We start from the raw sequence: 22,117 nt of genomic DNA on the forward strand, positions 1-22,117 counted from the left end.
TTTGCTGGAGAGAGTAATCTTGGATGTAGGTCCTTGCCTTTGATGACTTTGAATACTTCTTTCCAGCTCCTTCTTGCCTCCAAGATATCTTTTGAGAAATCAGCTGATAGTCTTACGGGCACTCCTTTGTAAGTAACTCTCTCCTTTCCTCTTGCTTCTTTTAGGATTCTCTCTTTATCTTTAATCTTGGGTAATTTAATTATGATGTGTCTTGGTGTTTTCCTCCTTGGGTCTAAATTCTTTGGGACTCTCTGGGCTTCCTGGACTTCCTGGAAGTCTATTTCTTTTGCCATATTGGGGAAGTTTTGCTTCATTATTTGTTCAAACAAGTTTTCCATTTATTTCTGTTTTTTTTTTCTGGAACCCTTATGATTTGGATATTGGAACATTTCAGGTTGTCTCAGAGGTTTGTAAGACTCTCTTCACTTTTTTGAATTCTTGTTTCTTCCTTTTGTTCCAGTTGGATATTTATTTCCTTTTATTTCAAATCGTTGCTTTGAGCCCTGGTTTCCTTCCTGTCCCTGGTTTATTTTGCTTTGTTTCACTTTGGGTATCCTTCATTTGCTTTTTCATTTTTTGACCAAGCTCAATCAGTTCTATGAGCATTTTGATTACCAGGGCTTTGAATTTACCATCAGATATGTTGACTATCTCCTCACCACTTAGTTCTCTTTCTGAGGTTTTGTTCTGTTCTTTCATCTGGGCCATATTTCTTTGTCTTGGTGCACCTGAAAATTTATAAGGAGGTGGGACCTTGGGTATTCACCTGGGGTGGGCAACCCTCTTTGTTGCCTTAAGGTGCTGCCTGTGAGGGAGGGGACAGAGAGGGAGCAGTGCAGCTTGCCTGCTCATCTCTGGCATACTTTCCAACAGACTGTCTCATGTGAGACTGGGAGTTTCTCCCACCATAGAAACCCGTGTAGTCAGAGGTCAACTCTGAGTCTTAGTTTCACCTTCGGCCAGCCCCACCCCCATGGTCCTCCGTGCCTCATTGCGGTTTTTCCTGAGTTGTCTTGCATGGTCTACCACTTTACAGGTCTGGTTGTTCTGGTTGACTTTTTTCATGAAGTTTGATTTTCTGGCACTTTTGGTTATTTATTGACTTTAAATTGGTTGTTATCCTCCTTTTGGTTGCATGAGGAAGTACAGAGTTTCTACTTGCACCTCCACCTTGGCTAGAACTCCTCCCAAAGCCCTGGTTGATTTTTCAAAGTTTGTCAGTACTGGTAGTCTTTATTTCTGTTTTAAAACATCTTGTTGTCATTTAAAAATAAATAGCATCAGTTTTCCTTCATTGTGCACTAATGCATTTTAATGAATTAATCACCACTGCCTTTGCATTACCCAGCTAAAAGGAATTAAGAAATAATGGTGGCACTGCTGCTGTTGCATTGTTTAATTAAAAATTGAAAAATTTTATGTTTTTGTTTGTTGGAATGCCTTTCCTTTATCAGTGGAAATCAAGGCCTTAGTTTACTGGGAACCACTAGAGAAAGCCAGCTGGGCCTTCAGGTTCTTACTTGAACAGGAAACTAAATTATTGAATTTTACTCTCCACTGTGATTTGTCTTCACTAAACCACCAACAGTCCTGGAAACGATAGCCTTACATTTTTTTCATCTTCATTGTTTTGGTGGGGAGTTATTTTGGCATTTCTCTGACATTCTTGTTTTGTGTGTTTGTTTTCTTTTGATTCCTTGGTAACTTATTTGAAGTGCAACAGATTCACCATCAAACATGTTGAATGGTTTATTTCAAGATCACATTTTATAGTTGTGGAAATTGACTTACTGGAGAAGAATCAGAACTGGAATGGTCTAGACAGCCAGGAATGGTGAATGCCTTGCTGGTTAGGATTTTATGTAGCCCTGGACAGTGGCCATCCTGTGCAATTAGAACCTTGTTCTGGGCCTTGTGATTTAGGGGTTCTTCTCTGGCTCTTCTTGGCCACTCATTTCCAAGGCCAGGATATGGTGGTATGTCTCAAAAGCCAAGGGGATGTGGACACCTGAAACTCTGGTGCCTACCATTTTTGTCCTCCTAGACTGAGGCTCCTGGGACCTGGGACTTTTCACCCTAGAGGTACCCAGTTCTCTTTAAGAGCCTGCTGTGTGCTGTGTCTTTTCCTTGGACTCTGACAGTTCACTTGTCTTTAGGCTGAGTTGGTGGTTAAGGAGCAACTATTGTGGGAGGAACAGGGGAGGGGAGCGACCTGCAGAGCTGTGGGACCAAGTGTGTGTGTTTAATTCTCGGTGTCTATAAGTTTTCAGGCCCCAGTGTTAGATAGAAGTGAGGTGGAGGGGGTTTGTTTTCATATATAAAAGAAAAAATTGCCCCATCTTTTACTTGAATTTAAGTTAGGAAAAAAATAATTAGGATGTATTATTTGCAATTGTCATGGGTTGAACTATATCTTCCCCCCAAATATTTGAAGTCCTAACATCTGGAGCCTCTGAATGTAACATTTGAAAATAGGGTCCTTGAAAATGTAATTAAATTAAGTTGAGGTCATACTGGAGTAGGATGGGCTCTAAATCTAATGACTGCAATCATATGTAAAAAAACGTGAAGACACAGACACACAGAGGAAAAAACCATGCGAAGACAGAAACAAAGATTAAAGTTAAGCTGTCAGAAGCTAATGAACACCAATTTTATAGGAAAAGAGCCAGTATCTAAGAGAAAGACATGGTAGAGCTTCTTTCTAAGATCCTCCAGAAGAAACCAATTTGCTAACACCTTGATTTCAGTTTTCTGGGCTTGAGAACTGTGAGAGAGTAAATTTCTGTTGTTTTTAAGTTACCCAATTTGTGATACCTTATATGGAAACCTCTGAAAGCTAAGGCACAATGGATCAATTATTTTGACAAAAAGGTTGTTTTTTGAAGCCATGCTATTGACACTGTGATGGAAATTACCATGACAATATACTAACCTTATCCCCTGAGGTCTGCAAAGCTCTTACTAACTGTGCATAAAGAGTAAAAATAGTCTGAAGATAATTTTCTTTCTAAAAAATTATGTATTTACCTCCAAATAAGGTGTACCATCCAATATAAAACAAGTATTGATTATTCTTTTATTCAAGATTAAGCAATTCATTACTACCATATTTCTTTATGCTTTGAATAATTTCCATTACCTTTGTTGGTATGGAATCTTTTTATGAGGATGAATCATAAGAAATAGCTGATATTCAAATTATGAAAGTGGTTCAACATAACACACTAATATTGCTAAAGAGTCCTTATAGTTACCAATACACTTCATTTACAAAAGAGTGTTAGCTACTTCAAGAATTTGGCTTAATACTTTTATAAATAGACTGGATGGTTGGCAGGAAAGATCACTTATGTTTGTAAATGATTCCAAATTGGCTGAGATAAACATTATTATGTAGGACCAGACAAGGATGCACAATGTTGACAGAGTAATATGCACTGGATGAAGTAAATTGCAATTAAGGGGGCATGAAAGGATTTGTTTGCAAAATAGAATAATTAATTTGAAAAATGCAACAGGAATAGAAACATTTACATGGACTGGGTCACACACTGAGGAGTTTTAAAGTTGTAGCCAATCACAGATGCAGGCTATGCTGAACATCCCTAAAAGGGATCCCTCTGAGCTATTCATTCTGACTGACCATCTGGACTTCATTGTGTGGATTTTGGCTGCCACTTTGAATAACTGTTGGCACCAGATCAAAGATTCCATTCCATTGTGGCCTATGAATTTGAGGCATTAAGCCATAATATTATTATCTTGAGTAATATAAGAATACTCTCCCTGCAACCCATTCAGACTCTCCTCCCCTTTCAAGGCCTATTTAAAGGTCAGGGAAGTCCAAAAAGTCTCTCCTTTTTTATTTCTATAGGTCGTAGTCTATATTGCTCAACATAACACAAAGTCAGACAAACAACCCTTTTTGTGTATCAGTTTCAACTTTGTAAATTCTTCGAGGACAAAGATCAAGGATTGTACTTGTTTTGCACTTCAGTCAGACTAATATGTAATCGATGAAAACATTAGTAGGCTTCATCAAGAAGGATTTAATAAAGTTAATAACCACAACAATGAAAATAGCAAAATGTTAATATGAGAGTATGAAAGCTTGAGAAATTTGCATGATGGTAGATGAATACTGGATTATTCTTTTGATTCTTGAAACAAATTTCCTCATTGAGAAACAAGATATGTACTAAACTTTCATGTCAATCTTATCCAAGGTGGTATTTATATAACTATACATTTTTACAATAAGTTAGATTCAAATAAATATGAGGCTAAAGTTTCATTTAGTGGAAATTCATGTAAAATTCTTTATGCAGAGTTTATAGTTTTATGTGTTAGAAAATGTACTTACACAGAAATAATTTTTACTGGGCTTTTGTCTCTGCAATGTGGAGGCACTAGGTGGGTATTCATTTCCTGTACTAAATTTTCTGATGTGGTTAATTACAGTTTTGATTTATCTTTTCTAATGTCTCTATAAATAAATGTTTTAGTATGATTTATCAAAATTGATTATTTAAATAAAATTTACATACTCCTTTATACTGTATATAATAATAGCATTACCCTTCTGTCACTGCAATATATATATATATATGTGTTTAAATTTATTATAGTTCAGTCTTGAACCAACATTACCCTTAAGACATTTAATTACAACAATTTTTTAAAACAATTTGGGTCTAACTGATATGATGTTAAATCCTCAGGCCATGGTAAGTGTGACTGTGGAAAGTGCAAATGTGACAGAGGATGGTCTGGGGAAGCTTGCCAGTACCCAACTAATTGTGATCTGACAAAGAAAAAAAGTAACCAGATGTGCAAGAATTCTCAAGATATCATCTGCTCTAACGCAGGTAAGAATTTTATCCTACCAAGATTCTTAAATGAAATAATCAAATTTTGGTTTTTAGTGTAAATACATAGACATTGAGAAATGTTGAACTTCCAAATAAGACTACTTTTGAGTATATTTTTTAGAAGTGAAATTCAGATAAATCAATAGAAAAAATGTCATCCTCCTGAGGAGGGAAAGTTTTATATTCTCCAGCTGTTCCAAACGACTCCTTCAAGTAAGATATTCACTGGAAACAACACCCTAATAACATTTGATATAAATTGTAAACCCTGATTTTGAATGCTGAATTAAATCCTTGAAAAATGACTTATATTATATAAGTTGACTTAATTATTTCATGTTACAGATCAAGGGTACTTCGAATTTATACCTTCGTATGGAATAGGACCAAACCTTTTTAATTAAATAGAAGTTATAGTGACAGCAAGATTTTTTGTTTGACCAAAATATTTTTATATCTTACAGAAATCATTTAAAATATATTTTTAGAAATTTACAGATAAGCTGTTAAAATTAATTGCCAAAACCCTATTAGTATTATGCTATGTGAAATAAGCTAGGGTACCAAAGACAAATACCATATGATCTCAGCTACAGGTGGAACCTAATTAACAAAACAAACAAGCAAAAAAGAACCAGACACTTAGAAATAATGAACAAACTGACAATGACTAGAATGGAGCAGGGAGGAGCATAATGAGGGGAAAAAAGGGAAAAGTTCTAGTCAAGGAGTATGTATAAAGGACCATGGACATAGACAACAGGGTGGGGATTGACTAGGAGAGCAGGGAAACTGTGGAGAGCAGGGGAAAGCAACAGAGGGTGGAAAAATTGGGACAACTGTAATTGAATAACAATTAAATAAATAAATAAATAAATAAATAAATAAATAAAAACTACCATTTTGGTTTCAGTGATTTTTCAGCCAGTATTACTATAATTAAAGTCTTAACATTTGGGCATATGGAGCCTCAAAGTCAGTTTTTCTTAACTTGGTTGAACTTGAGAATGCTTTTGAGAATGCTAAACTAGGCGCTATGACTCAGTTGTCTTACTGTGTAGTCTGGACCATAATGGGATTTTAAAGCTCTTTGTGTAATTCATATGTTGATCAAGAGGTGTGAACCATTGCTCTCCCTGCTATAGGCAATGATTTGACCACATGAATGAATATTTTCTCTACTGAAGGTTATTATGTTAATGGAGTCCTGCAATCAGAACTAAGACCTTTCCACAGTCTTTGTGACAAATTTCTCTGTGCAGACTAAGTGCAATGAGGTTGTTTTGCTAGTGGGAATTAAGGCCATACCCAATGGAGGGTGTGAGTGGACCAACTTGGAACCTTGACAAATGGTCTCAGCAGTCAGGTCACTTTCTGTGTTTACTGATATTCTTGTTTCTTTCAGCAATTCAGTCTTTTCTCTCAGTAGGATTCTTTACTTCTAGTTCATAACACCCATCCTTCCAAACGTGCTTGCACCCACACATTCCTTCCCCCAACACTCTCTTTTGTTTTGAAAACTTCCTGTTTTCCAAACTTTGTTAAATAATAAAATTTGAATTTTGTTTGCTTTTGTTCTTTATTTTTTATTTTTCTTTTTTATAAAGACTGTACTTTTTATTTAAAAAGTTATTTGTTTTTAGATAGAGGGAAAGAGGGGGAGAGAAGCACCAATGTTTGAGGGAAACACTGTTTGGTTGCCTCTTGCAGGGCCCCAACTGAAAACTAGAGCCAATTCCTGGAACTGGGAACCTGGCGTGTACTCTAACCAGGAATTGAACCAGCAATCTTTAGCTTTATGGGACTAACCCACTGAGCCATATCAGTGAGGGCTTTTTTTAAAAAAATTTTTATTTATCTCCAAGTTAATTTCAGGGTATTTTTAAAATAATAATTAATAACAAATATGGGTTAGTTTAGGAATCCAAATATGTTTCAACATAAGTAATCTAAACATGTGATTCACTACCTTAGATATTTATAAGGAGAAAATGTATAGACTTTTTTGATAGATAAGTACATTTAATACTATACAAAACATATTTCTCAGATATCTGTACCCCTATATTTTTAACACTATCAGTGTTACATCATAATACTTTTATGTAGTCGACCATTCATATTCCTGTTTTTTCAATGGACACAACAATGTACTTTATAATTTTCACCCCAGGATTGTATAGGATTCAGTCTAATGTTACAGGGGCAGTGTTATGTTTAGTTGTCATCTCTCTTTAGCCTCTTTTAATCTGGACAATTGCCACAGATCATGGAATTGTAGCATTGATGATTTTTGAAGAAAATTGTCCCCAACTTTTTAAAATAGAATTTCACTTATTTTGGGTTTGTGTGACAAGCCCTCATGATTAGATTCACGTTACACATTCTTAGATGAACTACTAGACAGATCATTATGTGCTCTCAGGATGTGTCATCTGGAAGTACATGATATCTGTGTGCTGTCACCGGTGAGGTTAATTTTGATCACCTGGTTGAGATATTGTCTGATGTCTGAGCTCTGTTAGTACTGATTGTACTGTTGTCAGAAATAAGCAGTTTGTGGGGAATCACTTTGAAATCATAAGATATCCAAATTCATAAAATATCCCAATTTACCATCCATTGGTGACTCTCACCAGATCTGATGTTGTTTATAATTATGAATGATAAATGATAAGTTCTAAATTCCAACATTCTTTTCATATTTACCAGTTAGCATTCAACATTCTACCACAAATGAGAGTCCCCACTCATTTAACAATTATTCATTTGCCTAGTTATTTATTATCAAACCGGGATCACGATTTTTATAATTTCAATAGTTTGTTATTCATTACTGTATGTAATTATTCTGGTGCTCAGATTATAGACCTAGACTGGACTACCAGAACCTCTTCAAACTAGCTGTTTTGTCCTAGTGACATGTCTCCATTGTTTTGTTTTGCTTTAGCAGTTCTTTACTTTCAGACATAATAAAATATTTCATAGTCATATTGAAATATTTCCTGCCCTTGGCTTAAGAATCAACTATTTTTCTAAGGATCCTGGTTTCTTTTAGTGAAAAATGGTACTAGAATAAAAATTATGAACACTAGAAATGCTTATATCTACTAGAGGTGGCCTCTTCTGCCAACAGGCTAGTGACTAAATCCATAAATTATTTATATATATGCATATGTATACACAAATGCATATACATGCATGCACATATATATGCATGTGTATACACACATGAGAATATTTTAAAATCATGAATTTACACCAATATTTCCAACTCCAATCTATTCCTACATGGTTATTTCTTGTTTTTCCCCTTCCATATTTAGATGTCTCATCTTCCACAGTGAGAATTCTATTTTGCCTCCAACATCAAAATATTTACTCACTATATTTGAAACTGATTTTTTAATTTCTTCATACATGCCACTATACAACAAAAAAAACTATCAAAAAATTTCAGGATTTGCAATCTACCCCTCTGTCATCTTTACCCCACCCCAATTATGCCCAAAATTGGGGTATGTAGTCAAATACTGTATTCACAAATGACTTGAATTTATTTTTCTCTTACCCTTTAGTGTTGTAATGAATGGTACTTGTTTGAAATATAATTGAGTTTATTTCATATCATTTTCAGTTTTAGGGATTTTTTCCTTCTGTCTTCACTGATTTCATTTTAATTTTTATATATGGAACATTAACATTCTTCCTAAAGTCAGAACTTCACACACAAAAAATTTACTCAGCGAATCATTACTTTCTTTCTTAATCTTTTCATCCTGCTTCACCTCATATCTTCTAGGTAATTAATCTTTATTGCTTTCTGTTTTATCTGTATATGGGCTCACTTTTGATCAAGGGAAATACATATGTGTTATTATTTTTCAGTTTTTCTGTTTTTTCCATGTAAAAGATAGCATGTTATAAGTGTTCTTTTGCACTCTGCTTTGCAACTCAACATTATACTCTGGAATTCACTCCATATTAGTACAAAGAAACCTTCCTCATTCTTTATTCAAATTCATAAGACTCAACTCTATATAGGTGACATAAGTTAATTTTACATGCTTGAGAATTTAGGCATTTCTGCTGTTTGAAATGTAAATATTAATACATGAATAAATTAGTATTTTCATTTTTTGGAGGTGTATCTTTAGGGTAAATTATTAGAGGTGAGATTTCTCAGCCATAAAATAAATTCATGCTCAGTATTACATCTGTTTTTTCTTTCTTATTTTTAGTATTCTAAGTTTTTCCAGTTTACTTCAACAATCTCATTCTCACCTCTTTCTTTTAATGTTTATTTCTAACATCCCAGTTCAGGACCACTCCCCCAAAATTGCATTAGTCTATGAATTTTCTCTACTAATCTTTCCACTTTGTATAAAGTGTGGTTTGCTAACAGTAGTTTGGAGCAGAAGGGGAAAAGGAGGTAAATGGAATGGGGCATAAGGCTGCAGGGCAGACTGACATGGAGCCAGGGTAACAGAGTTCCAGAGTCCCCAGACTCTGCAGGGGCTTAGAAAATCAAGCACAATTTGCAGGATGAAGTGGAGCTTGATTCAATTGCACAGGGGTATAAGCTGATGTTCAAGACTGGGAAATCATCCTAGAGAGAGACAGATATATCAGTCAGAATGATAAGTCAGAGCTAAATTAATCTAACACAAAGTAGAAGACCAATCCTGGAAACTGAGTTACTGTCAACCAAGAAAAAGAAGCAATATGACATAGCATTAACACAGGTGTCTGGCACTTTTGTCTGGGTTTCCATATGCCATTTTTGGAGCCTTGATTGTGAATTGGTGGGTGAGACAGGAAGTCTCTGAGCTGTTCTAAACTTCCCACATCAGTGAGGAATGGTTCTAATGTGTAGATGAGAGTGAACCTGCTTGTAAGAAATGTCAGTGAGAACTTGTAGAATACAGAGGCGGAGACTGTTCCTTCCCATCTTTCAAAAAAATAAGTTCTATATGCAGTCTAACTACGTTACACCTTGCTCCCAAACCATGAAGCCTTGAGAGGCTATCTATTTCAATAGATAAATTATGTTACCTTAGTCACTTGCAATTTGCTATTTATCAATATTCTTGACCTTCTGCTATCTGCCTTCTACCTACCTCTTTCACCAAACTCAGGTCAGATGATTCACTGTCCTTTAATTCTCCATCCTTATATCTTAGTTTCCTCGATCTCTTTCCCCAGCATTGCAAGTCTTTTCCTCATCTCCACCTGTTGAAATTCTATGTGTCAAGCACCAACTATAGAACTTACTCATTTATTATGCCTCTCCTTCTTCACGGAACTAGACTAAAATTGAGGTTTATACTTTCTGTAGAGCATAAGTCAATAAGTCACAAATCTATTATAAATGCCTTTGCATCATCTGAGAGCTACACATACAGCATTGACAAAAGCAGGTTTACAGTTGTGAATACATGAAACAAAGAGTTCATTCTTATATTATTATTTATTGATTATCATATTATTTATTTTATATTACAATATTATAAGCATATTTTTGCTCACCCCCTATGTAAGTTATTGATCATCTAGCTCTTTCTTCCTGTTCTAGGATTTACTTAGTTTTTTTTCTACAGTTTAAAACTTATAATTTATTTCTGGAAATTTGCATTTTATATTTTCAGTCTGTGGTTGATTATGGGTAATTGAAACCATGGAGAGTAAAACTGTGGACTGCTGCATTCATTTCTAGACTCAAGCTCTGCTTTATCTCTATCCTTTGTCTCCATTTGGTCTCTATTCTTGATTTTGTTTCATTTTATTTATTTATTTATTTATTTATTTATTTATTTATTTATATTGTTGTTCAAGTACAGTTGTCTCCATTTTTCTGCCACCACTTTTCCCTGCCCCACCCCCCATCATCACTCCTTCCCCCCTTTGTACTTGTCCATGGGTCCTTTATACATGTTCCTTGATGACCCTTCCCCTTCTCTCCCCATCATTGCCCTCCCCTTCCCCTCTGGTTACTGTCAGTTTTCTCTTTATTTCAATGTCTCTGGTTATATTTTGCTTGCTTGTTTGTTTGTTGATTAGGTTCCAATTATAGGTCAGATCATATGGTATTTGTCTTTCATTGCCCAGCTCATTTCACTTAGCATTATGCTCTCCAGTTCCATTCATTTGTGGCATTTTATAAATCCCTTTCAGAACAGGTGGGAATAAAAAATTGTCTCCATTTTTCCACCACATGCATGAAAAGAGGAGATAGTGACCAGAGGCCTTGAGTAACCACAGGCCCTCTCATACTTGGTGGGATAATTCTGGTGCCAGAGCCCCTCTGCATGCTCCCACATGTTCAGCATGGCCAGAAGGCTGCAGCAGTGCATTATGGTCACAGCCTGCAATCAGTGGGGAAAACAAAGCTGCTGACATATCAGATGTCAGCCCATCTGATAGCCTCAAAGAGAGGAAAACACTGACCAAACACCTGTGGATAGTAACAGATGGGAAACATGGAGCACAGCTATGGTCAGAAAGTCACAGTAGACAAGTGCACAGTGGATCTGTCATGTAGCGTAATAATAAAACCTCTGTGCCTCCCTACCCACAAGGCTATGGTAGTTTCACAGCAATTATTTAGTTTTGCCACTTTGAAAATGGGGCATTCTTTCAACATCTCTCCCTGTTTACAGGTGAACACCCTGGTACATCCCAGTCATAAATTTCCCATCTGTCCTGGTCCAGGTGCACAGTCAAGCCACAGTCTATCTCAATATCCCTTTGATTTTTTAGGGAATCAAGGAGCTGTGTCTGTGTTTATTGTCTCCTTGCTCTCTCCACTGGAGATGCTGAGTAGCATCCTGCCTGTGAACAGCTAGTATGCCCACACCCTCTTCAAAGGGGATAACTTCATAGCACCCCCTCATGCAGAGCAACTGCCTATGTCCTGTGATTTCACCCAGAACTTTCATGTCTGTTAGAGGGTACTATTGTCATCTATGTTAGTCACTGCTCTATCTTTAGTACTTCGAATAGTATCTGGCATATACCAGGCATTCAATAAGCATTGGTTAAATAAATAAGTGATTCTAACACTAAGAAGTGTTTCACTAGTAATAAAGGAATTACTCAAAAGGTGGTACTTGTCTCAAAGCCATAAAGAAAGACTTGTTGCCACATTGTGCCATACCAGATTCAGTAGAGCCTACTAGAAATGGAAGGTTTGGTCATGTGAGAATGCCAGTCAGTTATCCTTTGTGGGACCACATGGAGGTGATCCAAATGTGGACAGGTACAGGCAGTCTTCACAGAGAGCCAAATGTCAGTAAGCCAAATGAGACCAGGGGTCCATATCCTTGCTTCCATCAAATCCCCATCCCATAGCTGCATAGTAATTGGGAGAGGGGGAAGGTAATCAACTTCCGTAGCACCACTTCTGCCTCTTCTCAGTTCATCAACAGGCCCAGAGGGGTTCCATTTTGAACATTTCAGCAAGCACCTTCCAGAAACGTGGCATCAAGCCAGGTGACCCAGAAATCACATTCCGTGCTGGAGGCATCTCAGCTTACCTTTTCTCCATGGCATCAGTGGCCCTTACTCTGTTTCTAAGCTCTGGTGCTAAAAGCACTGGAACATGCCTATCTGACGATCATACTCTGCATCCAGGAAACTGCAGACAATTGTCCCTGGCAGGAATCCACACACCCTGATGGCAGCATTCCTCCCTCCCAACTGAACAGAGGAAAAAGCCTGGTGAACAGGAATTGCTGGGAAGCATTCTGCCATAAAATAGAAGGCTTAGTGTTTGAAGTTCAGAATTCTCTCTCTCCTTCTGGGTGCCCATTCTCCAAGTTAGTCACCTTGCTAAGCTTCTGCTTCCTTTGATGTAAGAGGAAGGTGTTAACAGCATCTCTCTCATAAGATTGGGTGAGCCTTGTTGTGCGTTTGGGGTTGCAGCCAACCCTGACCGGCACCCTGGGAGCCTAGAGAGGATGCTCTGGACACAGCACAGGGCAGTCACATTCCCACTATTCCTGGGGGCACTGGCTGGCACCAATCCCTCCTCCACTGGCATTGTGCCAGTTCTGGGTAGATTCCTGGCAGAGGGTACAAGCAGACCTCAACCTACCCACTGGGATTGTGGGGCCCGACTACTCGGATTTACTTAGTTTTAATTTTATTCATCTTTTTATCTCCTATAGCACCTACTAGTTTGCCAATAATACAATGGGCAACAAGAAAATTTAATGAATGCCTATGTGGATGATTGAGAGACAGTGTGAATAAATGTGAAAGTGTGAACATATAAAAGTGTTACAGGAGAAGCTTGGTTCTTCTTGCCAACACAGTTAAGAATTACAGATCAGCAAGTCTATTAGCATGCAAGCATGGCTTATTAATGATAATGTTCTTATGGAAGAGAACAGACATTCCTGAGGTAGGGGTTAAAAGACATAGGTTCAGGGCAGGGCAAGGTAAGAGCAGTAGGAGCAGGTGTGGCAAGAGCATCAGGTCCTTTGTCTTGAGGACTTACATAGCTGGTAGGATTAGGAGAGGGAGTTACATATTGATTGGTGGATAAATGTGATGCCATCTTCGCCTGGGAGGACAGAATTACCTAAATGTAGGTATGCGTGGGGGTCTGTTAGCTCAAATGCTTGTCTTGCTCCTTACTATGTTTGGTCACCTTGTTGTAAAACAGATCCATGATAAACGGCAGTTAATTAAAGTTGAGGCAGTTACCCAATGTTATTTATGGACCATTTATGTAAGCACTAAGAACTCCCTTATAAAGCAGATAGTGAACAGAGGTAGGCAATTAACCAAAGTTGCTTTATGGGCTTCTTTGACCATGGTGGATCCCCTCTACTGCCTTGTTCCAGACTTTGGGATAAGTAAACAGTTTCAAAGGCTTTCTTCCCTAGGTAGTGGAAATGATACATAGAATTTCAAGGACTCCCCTCCTCCCATGTTAACATTGCATTTAATACAATGCTGGAACACCTGGAAATACTATTGGACCAGGCAATATTATTGGACCAAGCTTGGGAATGCTGAGTTAGTGGATGAGATCTGTCTCCCTCCTCTTCTCTACCTTGGTTTACTATCTATCCTACCTAACAGAAGGGTGATAATTTAAAAATATGAGATGAGGCAATAACATAAATTATAGCATTTGATTTTAAAATTTAATAAATTAAATAGTTTTCAGGAAAAAACACAAGAAAATGAGTTAAAGAAAAGTAAAATTCATGTGTGCATTCTCAGGAAAGAAAAACAACAAGCTTAATTTCTGAAAAATCACCCATTTATATGTAATTGTGTGAGAAAAAAGTCTTACAGGTAATAGCAAATGGAAAGTGATTGGGGTAACAGAATCATGCAGAAGGTATGAAAACAGGATATTGTGGAGTCCTTAAATATAAAATGTCTGGAGAAATATTTGGGAATATGATTAATATACTAGGTATCTTAATGAGAGAAGAGGAAGAACCCACATTTTTCTGAAAACCTTCTGTCTACTAGACACAGTAGTGTTTTAGAAAAATGAGTGGGTGATATATTTATCACTTGGTCCTCAGAGAAGCTCTATGAGATAGATATTGTAGATAAGGAATTCTAGAGTTAGAGATAAAAATAATGATCTCAAAAAGGTATAGCTAGTGGGGAGTAAAACCTGAATTTGGTTACAAGTCTACCTTAGTCCTAAATCCATGCTCTTTCCAGTAGGTCACATAGAATCTCCAATGTCCACTAGCTCAAGTCAAATATCAGTGCTATCTTTGGCTCCTCCCTGTTCTTCACAAAGTCATACCCAATTAGTCACCAAGTTCTGTCTATTCTTCTAAAATAAAATGTGTTTATTTCTTTCTTAACTCATTACCATCACGCTGGTCAGCCTCTATCTTCTTTCCTGCAGACAGATGTAATAACTATTTCTTCATATTTACTTTTTCCTTATTTTAGTTTATTCTCCATGTGACAACTAGAATAACCTGATAAAAATTCATAAATGATTACATGCCTTTTTTGCTAAAAATATTTCTGTGGCTTCTTATTATTCTTAGATTTCAGTTGGAAATTTTTAACATGACCTACAAGACTTCCATAAATTGGCTGGTGTGGTGGGGAGAGGCAAGGGGAAAAGGCAAAAAACTGTACTTGAACAACAAAAATTTGTTTAAAAAAAGGCTTTCATAAACTGCACTTTTAATTGCCTTATTCTTTTTATGCTGCTTTTCACATCATTGTCTGCACTCTAGCTGTGTTCATTTTTTTCCTCTTATTTTCTCTTTCACCACAGAGCCTTTGCTGTCATCTCTTTCTGAAAGCAGGCCTCTTCACCATCTCTCATGTCTCTTAGCATTTTTTTAACTTGGTTTTCAGTGTTCAGGGACCCAATCTTTGACCTCCCTGTCTCAGTTAAATCTCTTTGCTAGGTACTTATGCAACACTTTGCATTTCTTCATTTATTTTATCATATTGACTTCTGCGCATATAAAACTCTGACAGGATGATTTGCCTGAGTTGATTTTCTGTTATATTTCTAGAGTCTATGGTGGTGTCTTGTGAGTGGTAAAGTCTCGATTATCTTATATTAAATGTTGTGATGATCAATTAAAAATTGAAAAATGAGGATTAAAAAGGAAGTTACTCAAATGAACATTCTACCTTTCAGTATCATTTTAATTCTGTTTTATTGTCAGTGAAATGACTCTCATTGAGGTTGCAGTCAAATCCTCAGGCTTGGCTGAGTATGTGGTGTGTGATAGACCAGATGACTTCAGCGCCTCTCTATCACTCTGAACTGCCCTACAGTTTTGATGAGGTCCTCGATCTCTATGCCTAAGAAAACCCTCTCTGGTCCCCTGTCAGTAGAATATGTGTATTAGTTTAATATTCTAGATATGAAATTATTAAGGACATCTACATTTTTCATTTATGCATTTGATAGTGAATACCATAAATGTTCATTGTATAAATAGAATGCTCAAATATTGTGCAAAACATTGAGTAAATTCTCTTGAGGAAGATAAGCAAAGTTACTTTCCTCACAAAGTTTGGAATTTTCTGCTTTAGTTTACTTTAGAGCCAGCTATATCAGAAGGTATTCATTTATGCATTGATTGGATGGACATGTATAAGGCAGCTTTGCACTTAGAAGGCCAGATTTACATCTATGAAACCATGGAAGGCAATCATAATAGCTGTGCTAGAAAATATAATTTCTGTGCTATAATAATCTCAAGAAAGAATGTTTTGTTATCTATCTCATCATACCCACAGAAGTATGTAATTTAAATATTAAATTGATTTGAATTTTCTCTGTAAAATAGGTTAAATTCATTAATTATAATTTATATGCATTTGACAAATAATTTTTCTCTGTTTTTATGATTTAGGTACATGTCACTGTGGCAGGTGTAAGTGTGATAATTCAGATGGAAATGGACTTGTTTATGGTAAATTTTGTGAGTGTGATGACAGAGAGTGCATAGATGATGAAACAGAAGAAATATGTGGAGGTATGTGTATTAACTTTGCAGAAATTAATAAAATACTTTATTTTTCACTTGTTTAATTGTACTTTTAGCTCTATAAATTTATGTACTAGTTTTCTAATTTAGTTTGAACCTGTTTGGAAAACACTTTATATAAGGAAATTTAGACTGAGGAATTCAGAGTAACATATTTTTTAAATGTAAAATCAGATTATTGCCTAATAGAGCCAGATTACATGGCAAGCAGGTCATGTTACATAGTTCTGAAGTGGTCCTAGTTGGACTTCATCTTGTCTGCTCACCTTAACAGTTTTTACTGTCTCTTTTTCCTCAATTTTTCAATTGTATGTTTTAACTGTATTCTCTTTTCCCTTTTAAATCATAAGTTTTTAAATTGTCTCATGTCTTTTTTAATTGTTTTTTTAAGTACAGTTGTAGGGGACATGAGGCCAATAGGATTATTAGCCTAGAATTTATTCACTTCCCCAATACATACACTTAGATAAGATCTTTCATAATCTTTTCTATGCACCACCATTACTAACATCATTTTTTTCTGTTGTACCAGTGAGTGCACGCTTGCTAGTGCCAAGAACCACAACTCATACTTTACATTCATTAGGTAACTTACCTAGCACTTCTAGTAGAATTTATACTCCTGTCTCTCTGACACCAAAGGCTGTTCTCTTGACCTCTCACCAAAAAGAACTGCATCAGTGCCCAGGAGTAGGGAGCTCCATGAAGAGATGCCCCTCCTCACCATATGTAGTGTTCCTTTTCTTTTGCTTCCCTATCTGCAAGCATATTCCCAGAGTTTCAGTTTGCAACCGTGACTGATGCAGGAGAGGAAAGTAGAGAGCAGTGAGAATCCTTTTAGTTTAGGTAAATTCTTCTCTGTTGTTTATAATCTGTTTTAGTCTGGGATCATCTTTCCATTGATAAGCAATTGCTTATTTCATTTATACTTGACAAGATTCCAGTCCATAGAATCTTGTCCTGTATGCAGGATAATTTCAGAAGAGTATTTTCCTTGGAGGATCAGGCACAAATGGGGCCAGGAGGAGGAACCAGAGGATGGACCATAGAGAAAGTGTCAATAACATATGACAAAATGTCCGTTTGTTTACAAAAATAAATTATAGCTTCAATCCCTGTAGTCATGCAGATACTCTTATTTTAGGTCTGCTTGGTTCTTTCTCTCTGGTTTACTTACTGGTGAACCCTCCAGGATAAAACAAACTAATATCTCCTTTTTTCCAAGCCAATCCTAAACTACATACTGCTCAGAGAATTTTGTTAAAGGGCTCAGTCCAAGATAATTAGAACAATTAGATAAATCCACTCACAAATATTATGTATTTGTCTTCCTGGTGTTTCATTTCCAATTATTACAGATCATAAAAGAAGAGGAAGGGAACATGTTTGGGGCTAATGTTGTCTGATGCAGACCACCAAAGCAAAGTCTATTTGTATGTGTAAATGTAAACATTTACTTGAATCAACACAATAGAAAATGTTTATCTCTCAACCTTTCACTTATATTTCCATATGTTTGAGGCTTAAGCAATTTCATGGTGCAGTTTTTGACCACAGACACCAGCTCTAAGCAAACATCCTCTGGGGATGACATTGACTGGGCTTGTAAATCTTTCCACCTGTCATTCACATGAAACCAATCTGTTGAGACATGATTCTACAGCCCATTGGTGAAGCAATTTAAAATGAGATTTCCTTGCTTTATCAGTTTACACAAAAGCAAAGAATGATGTTTATTGTTTGGAATGTGTATTGTCCTAAAGCTTATATTTTACCTCCATTATGCAAATGTGCCTTGTTACAATATTTTCATTTGAGTTATGAAGATATCTGCTTATTTTCCATTTGTGAATAGTGCAGCTGTACATAATTTTTCCTTTCTTTTTCACCTCTACCTCAATTATAGTTTTAGGAAAACCCTAATTGAATACTGGATTTTATAATATATAAAGAATTTAGGTGTGAAGAATGTAGATTTATAATCATTTGTTAATATCAAGGTAATTTTTGAATATGTAGCACCTTACATAAATTTCCTGAAGCTGCAACGGAAATAAATTCTGGTTTAAGAAGTTAATAATTTAAAAAAATATAAAACTAACTCACAGGAAAAGCTTTTAGTAACTCACAGTTGTCTTGCTTTTTTTCAGTGTAATTCTCAAGTTTCTGAGGCTTGTGATATAGCACTGTAATGTGATATTTTGTGTGTGTACATGCACAGATATTTTTCAGCTCACAAATAAAATGTATAATATATGTTATAATTATATGTAACTATAAATATAAATGTATAGCTTGATAGCATTTATATGTGATTAAGTGAATAAATTAAAATTAAATTTGTTGTAGAAATACTTTTTAAAAATGGATTCTCCAATTACTGCTCCTTTAGACAGAAAACATGACTTTATATGCATGAGCCCCATATCTTATTACAGTACTGGTTATCTTCATCTCTTGGTCTTCCTCTTTATCTCTCTGATGTGTGTCAGCATGAAGGAAGTCACACCTTCATGGACAAGAGTAGTGTAAGACCCTACCCATTTTCTTGCCAGTGGCCAGGAGTGCCATAGTGCTTAGAAAGAAAAATAGCCTCACAATCAGTTTCCCATGGATCTTTTGGAATTATGTCCATAGGAGAAGAAACAGTGGAGTAAAAACCCTTACCCATAGACTAATAAAAACAGATTCCTATATGATAGAAAGAATGGACTGAAAAACAAAGTCCAGTGTGACCCTAGCTTTTATCATATTTATAAGAACAAGAGGCATATTCATGCTTGGATGGCATAACTACAAAAAGGGAGGACATAGAAGTGATTTAGAGTTAAATAGAATTTCTATCTTTTGGAACTTTGTAGAATTGCCAGACATGGGTGGAGAAATTAATGATGTGATGATTCATTACTTATTTCTTGGACATAAGTCCAAATGAATAGGGTAATAGTTTGAACAGTTGTGATGGTACCTGGACATTAAATGATGGGGTGCCTTTACCCATCATTTGTACCTGGTTCACAAATACAATGGGAATTTGATTTGATACCCAGAGTCCATAATATTTCATTGGTCTAAATGAGTACTAAACATTAATTTAGTTGAAAATCTCTTTTCCACATGGAGGAACACAACAGCCTGTGGAATGCAGTTGAATGAAAAGATGAAACATTTCCTCTGGTTTAAGAAATGATTCAGCCATTAATAATGTGCATTGAAGTAAATACACACCATTGGTTTCTCAGTACTTAATTTCAAATAAAATATTTGGATGACTAATTCAAGAAATTCCCTTAGAGTACTTAAATACTTTTGAGTTTGATGCATACATATGAGATTGGAATATAATAGACTACCATATAATTTCTTTAAAATTCTTTCATTTTAATTAGCTATCTGGCCAGGACAAGTTAGAAGACTCTTTGATTTGTTTAATGTGTGTAATTATTTAAGCATAAGCACAATTGTAATGTTTTTGGGACAAGCTACATAATTTGATGATAAGCAATGAGTGTGAAAACAGGTATATTATTTCAGAAAGCAAAAATGATCATAAAGGGATATAAAGTTGATTCTGTTTTTAAAGTTGCTTTTTTCCTCACTCTATAAAATTCATTTTGGGTAAAGGCCATGGAAAGTGTTACTGTGGAAACTGTTACTGTGAGGCTGGTTGGCATGGAGATAAATGTGAATTCCAGTGTGATATCACTCCCTGGGAGAGCAAGCGAAGATGCACATCTCCAGATGGCAAAATCTGCAATAACAGAGGTGTGTCATTCATACACATTACTATGTAATGGAGAGAGAAACAAAGCTCTTAATTGTTAACACTCTTCTCTGTATTTCCTTCCCTGTGGGAGGAAGTAATCTTTTATAATCATTGACATTGATGAAAAATCAACATTTTCTACAGCAATAACTTTTTCTTGTTTTTTTTTATTGAGTGGAAAACAGAAAAATAAGAAAGTTACTGTCATTCTTTAAGTTTCACTGAATAAATAGTTAACATAGAGACTGTAATTTCTTTGGTGGTCATCCAGAAATAGCACAGTACAGCTAAAAGGTAAATCTAATAGATTCTTCTGTTAAACTAACAAAACCATCTACAGCATGAGCATCTAGTTATCCAGAGAACATTAAAAAAACCTCTCTTTTTAATTGAGTAAATTGAAGACTTGTTTGAAATATAGAACTGATATAGAATCATTTAACTTTTGTACACAATAATAAAAATGTTATACTGAACACAGTATATTTGTATGAGGGCCATATGAAATTTAGACTGGCCTTGGACATGAATTCAAAAAATATTATTATTTCTAAAATATAATTTAAAGTGAGTTAACTGTTAATAATAAATCAAATAGTTTCGAACACTCCTTAAAAATCTTTAAAAGTTGTTTATGTACCTTTGTCAGCTGTACCAGTGGATAAAAAGAACCATGTTGTACTGCTCTTTGCCTACCTGATGATATAAATACAATAAGTGGCCATATTTCTGTCTATAAAAATATAAACATCTAGAAAGCTGGAAAACATGTTTTTCATTTCTATAAATGAATGATGCATTTTAATAAATAATGCTTCCAGGGAAAATCTTTTTTCCAAAATATATTTTATTGATTATGCTATTACAGTTGTCACATTCCCCCCCCCCTTTATTCCCCTCTGCCATGCATACCTCCTCCCACCTGCATTCTTCCCCTTTAGCTCATGTCCATGGGTTGTACATGTAAGTTCTTTGGCTTCTACATTTCCTATACTATTCTTAACCCCCACCCTGTCTATTTTCTACCTACCATTTATGATACTTATTCTCTGTAATTTTGCCCCCATTTCCTCCACTCCCCTGCTGATAACCCTCCATGAGATCTCCATTTCTGTGAATCTGTTCCTGTTCTAGTTGTTTGCTTAGGGTTTTTTTTTTGGGGGGGGGTGGAGGGTTCAGTTGTTAATAACTGTTGTCATTTACTGTTTATATTTTTATCTTCTTTTTATTAGATAAGTCTCTTTAATATTTCATATAATAAGGGCTGAGAGATGATGAACTCCTCTAACTTGACCTTATCTGGGAAGCACTTTATCCGCCCTTCCATTCTAAATGATAGTTTTGCTAGATGGAGTACTCTTGGATGTGGGTCCTTGCCTTTCATGACTTCAAATACTTCCTTCCAGCCCCTTCTTGCCTGCAAGGTTTCTTCTGAGAAATCAGTTGACAGACTCATAGGCACTCCTTTGTAGGTAACTGTCTCCTTCCCTCTTGCTGCTTTTAGGATTCTCTCCTTATCTTTAATCTTGGCTAATATAATTATGTTTTACCTTGGTGTGTGCTTCTTTGGGTACAATTTCCTTGGGACTTTCTGAGCTTCCTGGACTTCCTGAAAGTCTATTTCCTTTGCTAGATTAGGGAAGTTTTCCTTCATTATTTTTTCAAATAAGTTTTCAATTTGTTGCTCTTCCTTTTCTCCTTCTGGCACCCCTACCATTGAGAAGTTGGAATGTTTAAAGTTGCCCCAGAGGTTCTTAAGCCTTTCCTCGTTTTTTTGATTTCTTGTTTCTCCATTCTGTTCTGGTTGAAAATTTATTTCTTCCTTCTGTTCCACATCATTGATTTGAGTCCTGCTTTCCTTTTCTTCACCGTTGGCTCTCTATGTATTTTGCTTTATTTCATTTTTAATAGCCTTCATTTCTTCCTTAATTTTGTGACCAAATTCAATAATTTCTGTGAGCATCCTGACTACT

At 35.9% G+C, this 22,117-nt stretch overlaps 1 protein-coding gene across 2 annotated transcripts in view; it reads left to right on the plus strand.

Annotated features, from left to right (window-relative positions):
- The window catches only part of ITGBL1 (integrin subunit beta like 1), a 253,169-nt gene that overhangs the window by 99,811 nt on the left and 131,241 nt on the right, over positions 1–22,117 (plus strand). Inside the window, exons 3-5 of one of the 2 annotated variants that reach the window (XM_045821829.1) lie at positions 4,725–4,871; positions 16,244–16,366; positions 20,003–20,143. In XM_045821829.1, coding sequence (XP_045677785.1) covers positions 4,725–4,871; positions 16,244–16,366; positions 20,003–20,143 — 411 coding nt within the window. The remainder of the gene's footprint in view (positions 1–4,724; positions 4,872–16,243; positions 16,367–20,002; positions 20,144–22,117) is intronic. The other variant, XM_045821830.1, reaches the window with a different exon arrangement.

This window comes from Phyllostomus hastatus, unplaced genomic scaffold, assembly GCF_019186645.2.
Source record: "Phyllostomus hastatus isolate PE091 unplaced genomic scaffold, TTU_PhHast_1.1 phas_scaffold_46, whole genome shotgun sequence".
NCBI classification, from domain to species: Eukaryota; Metazoa; Chordata; class Mammalia; order Chiroptera; family Phyllostomidae; genus Phyllostomus; species Phyllostomus hastatus.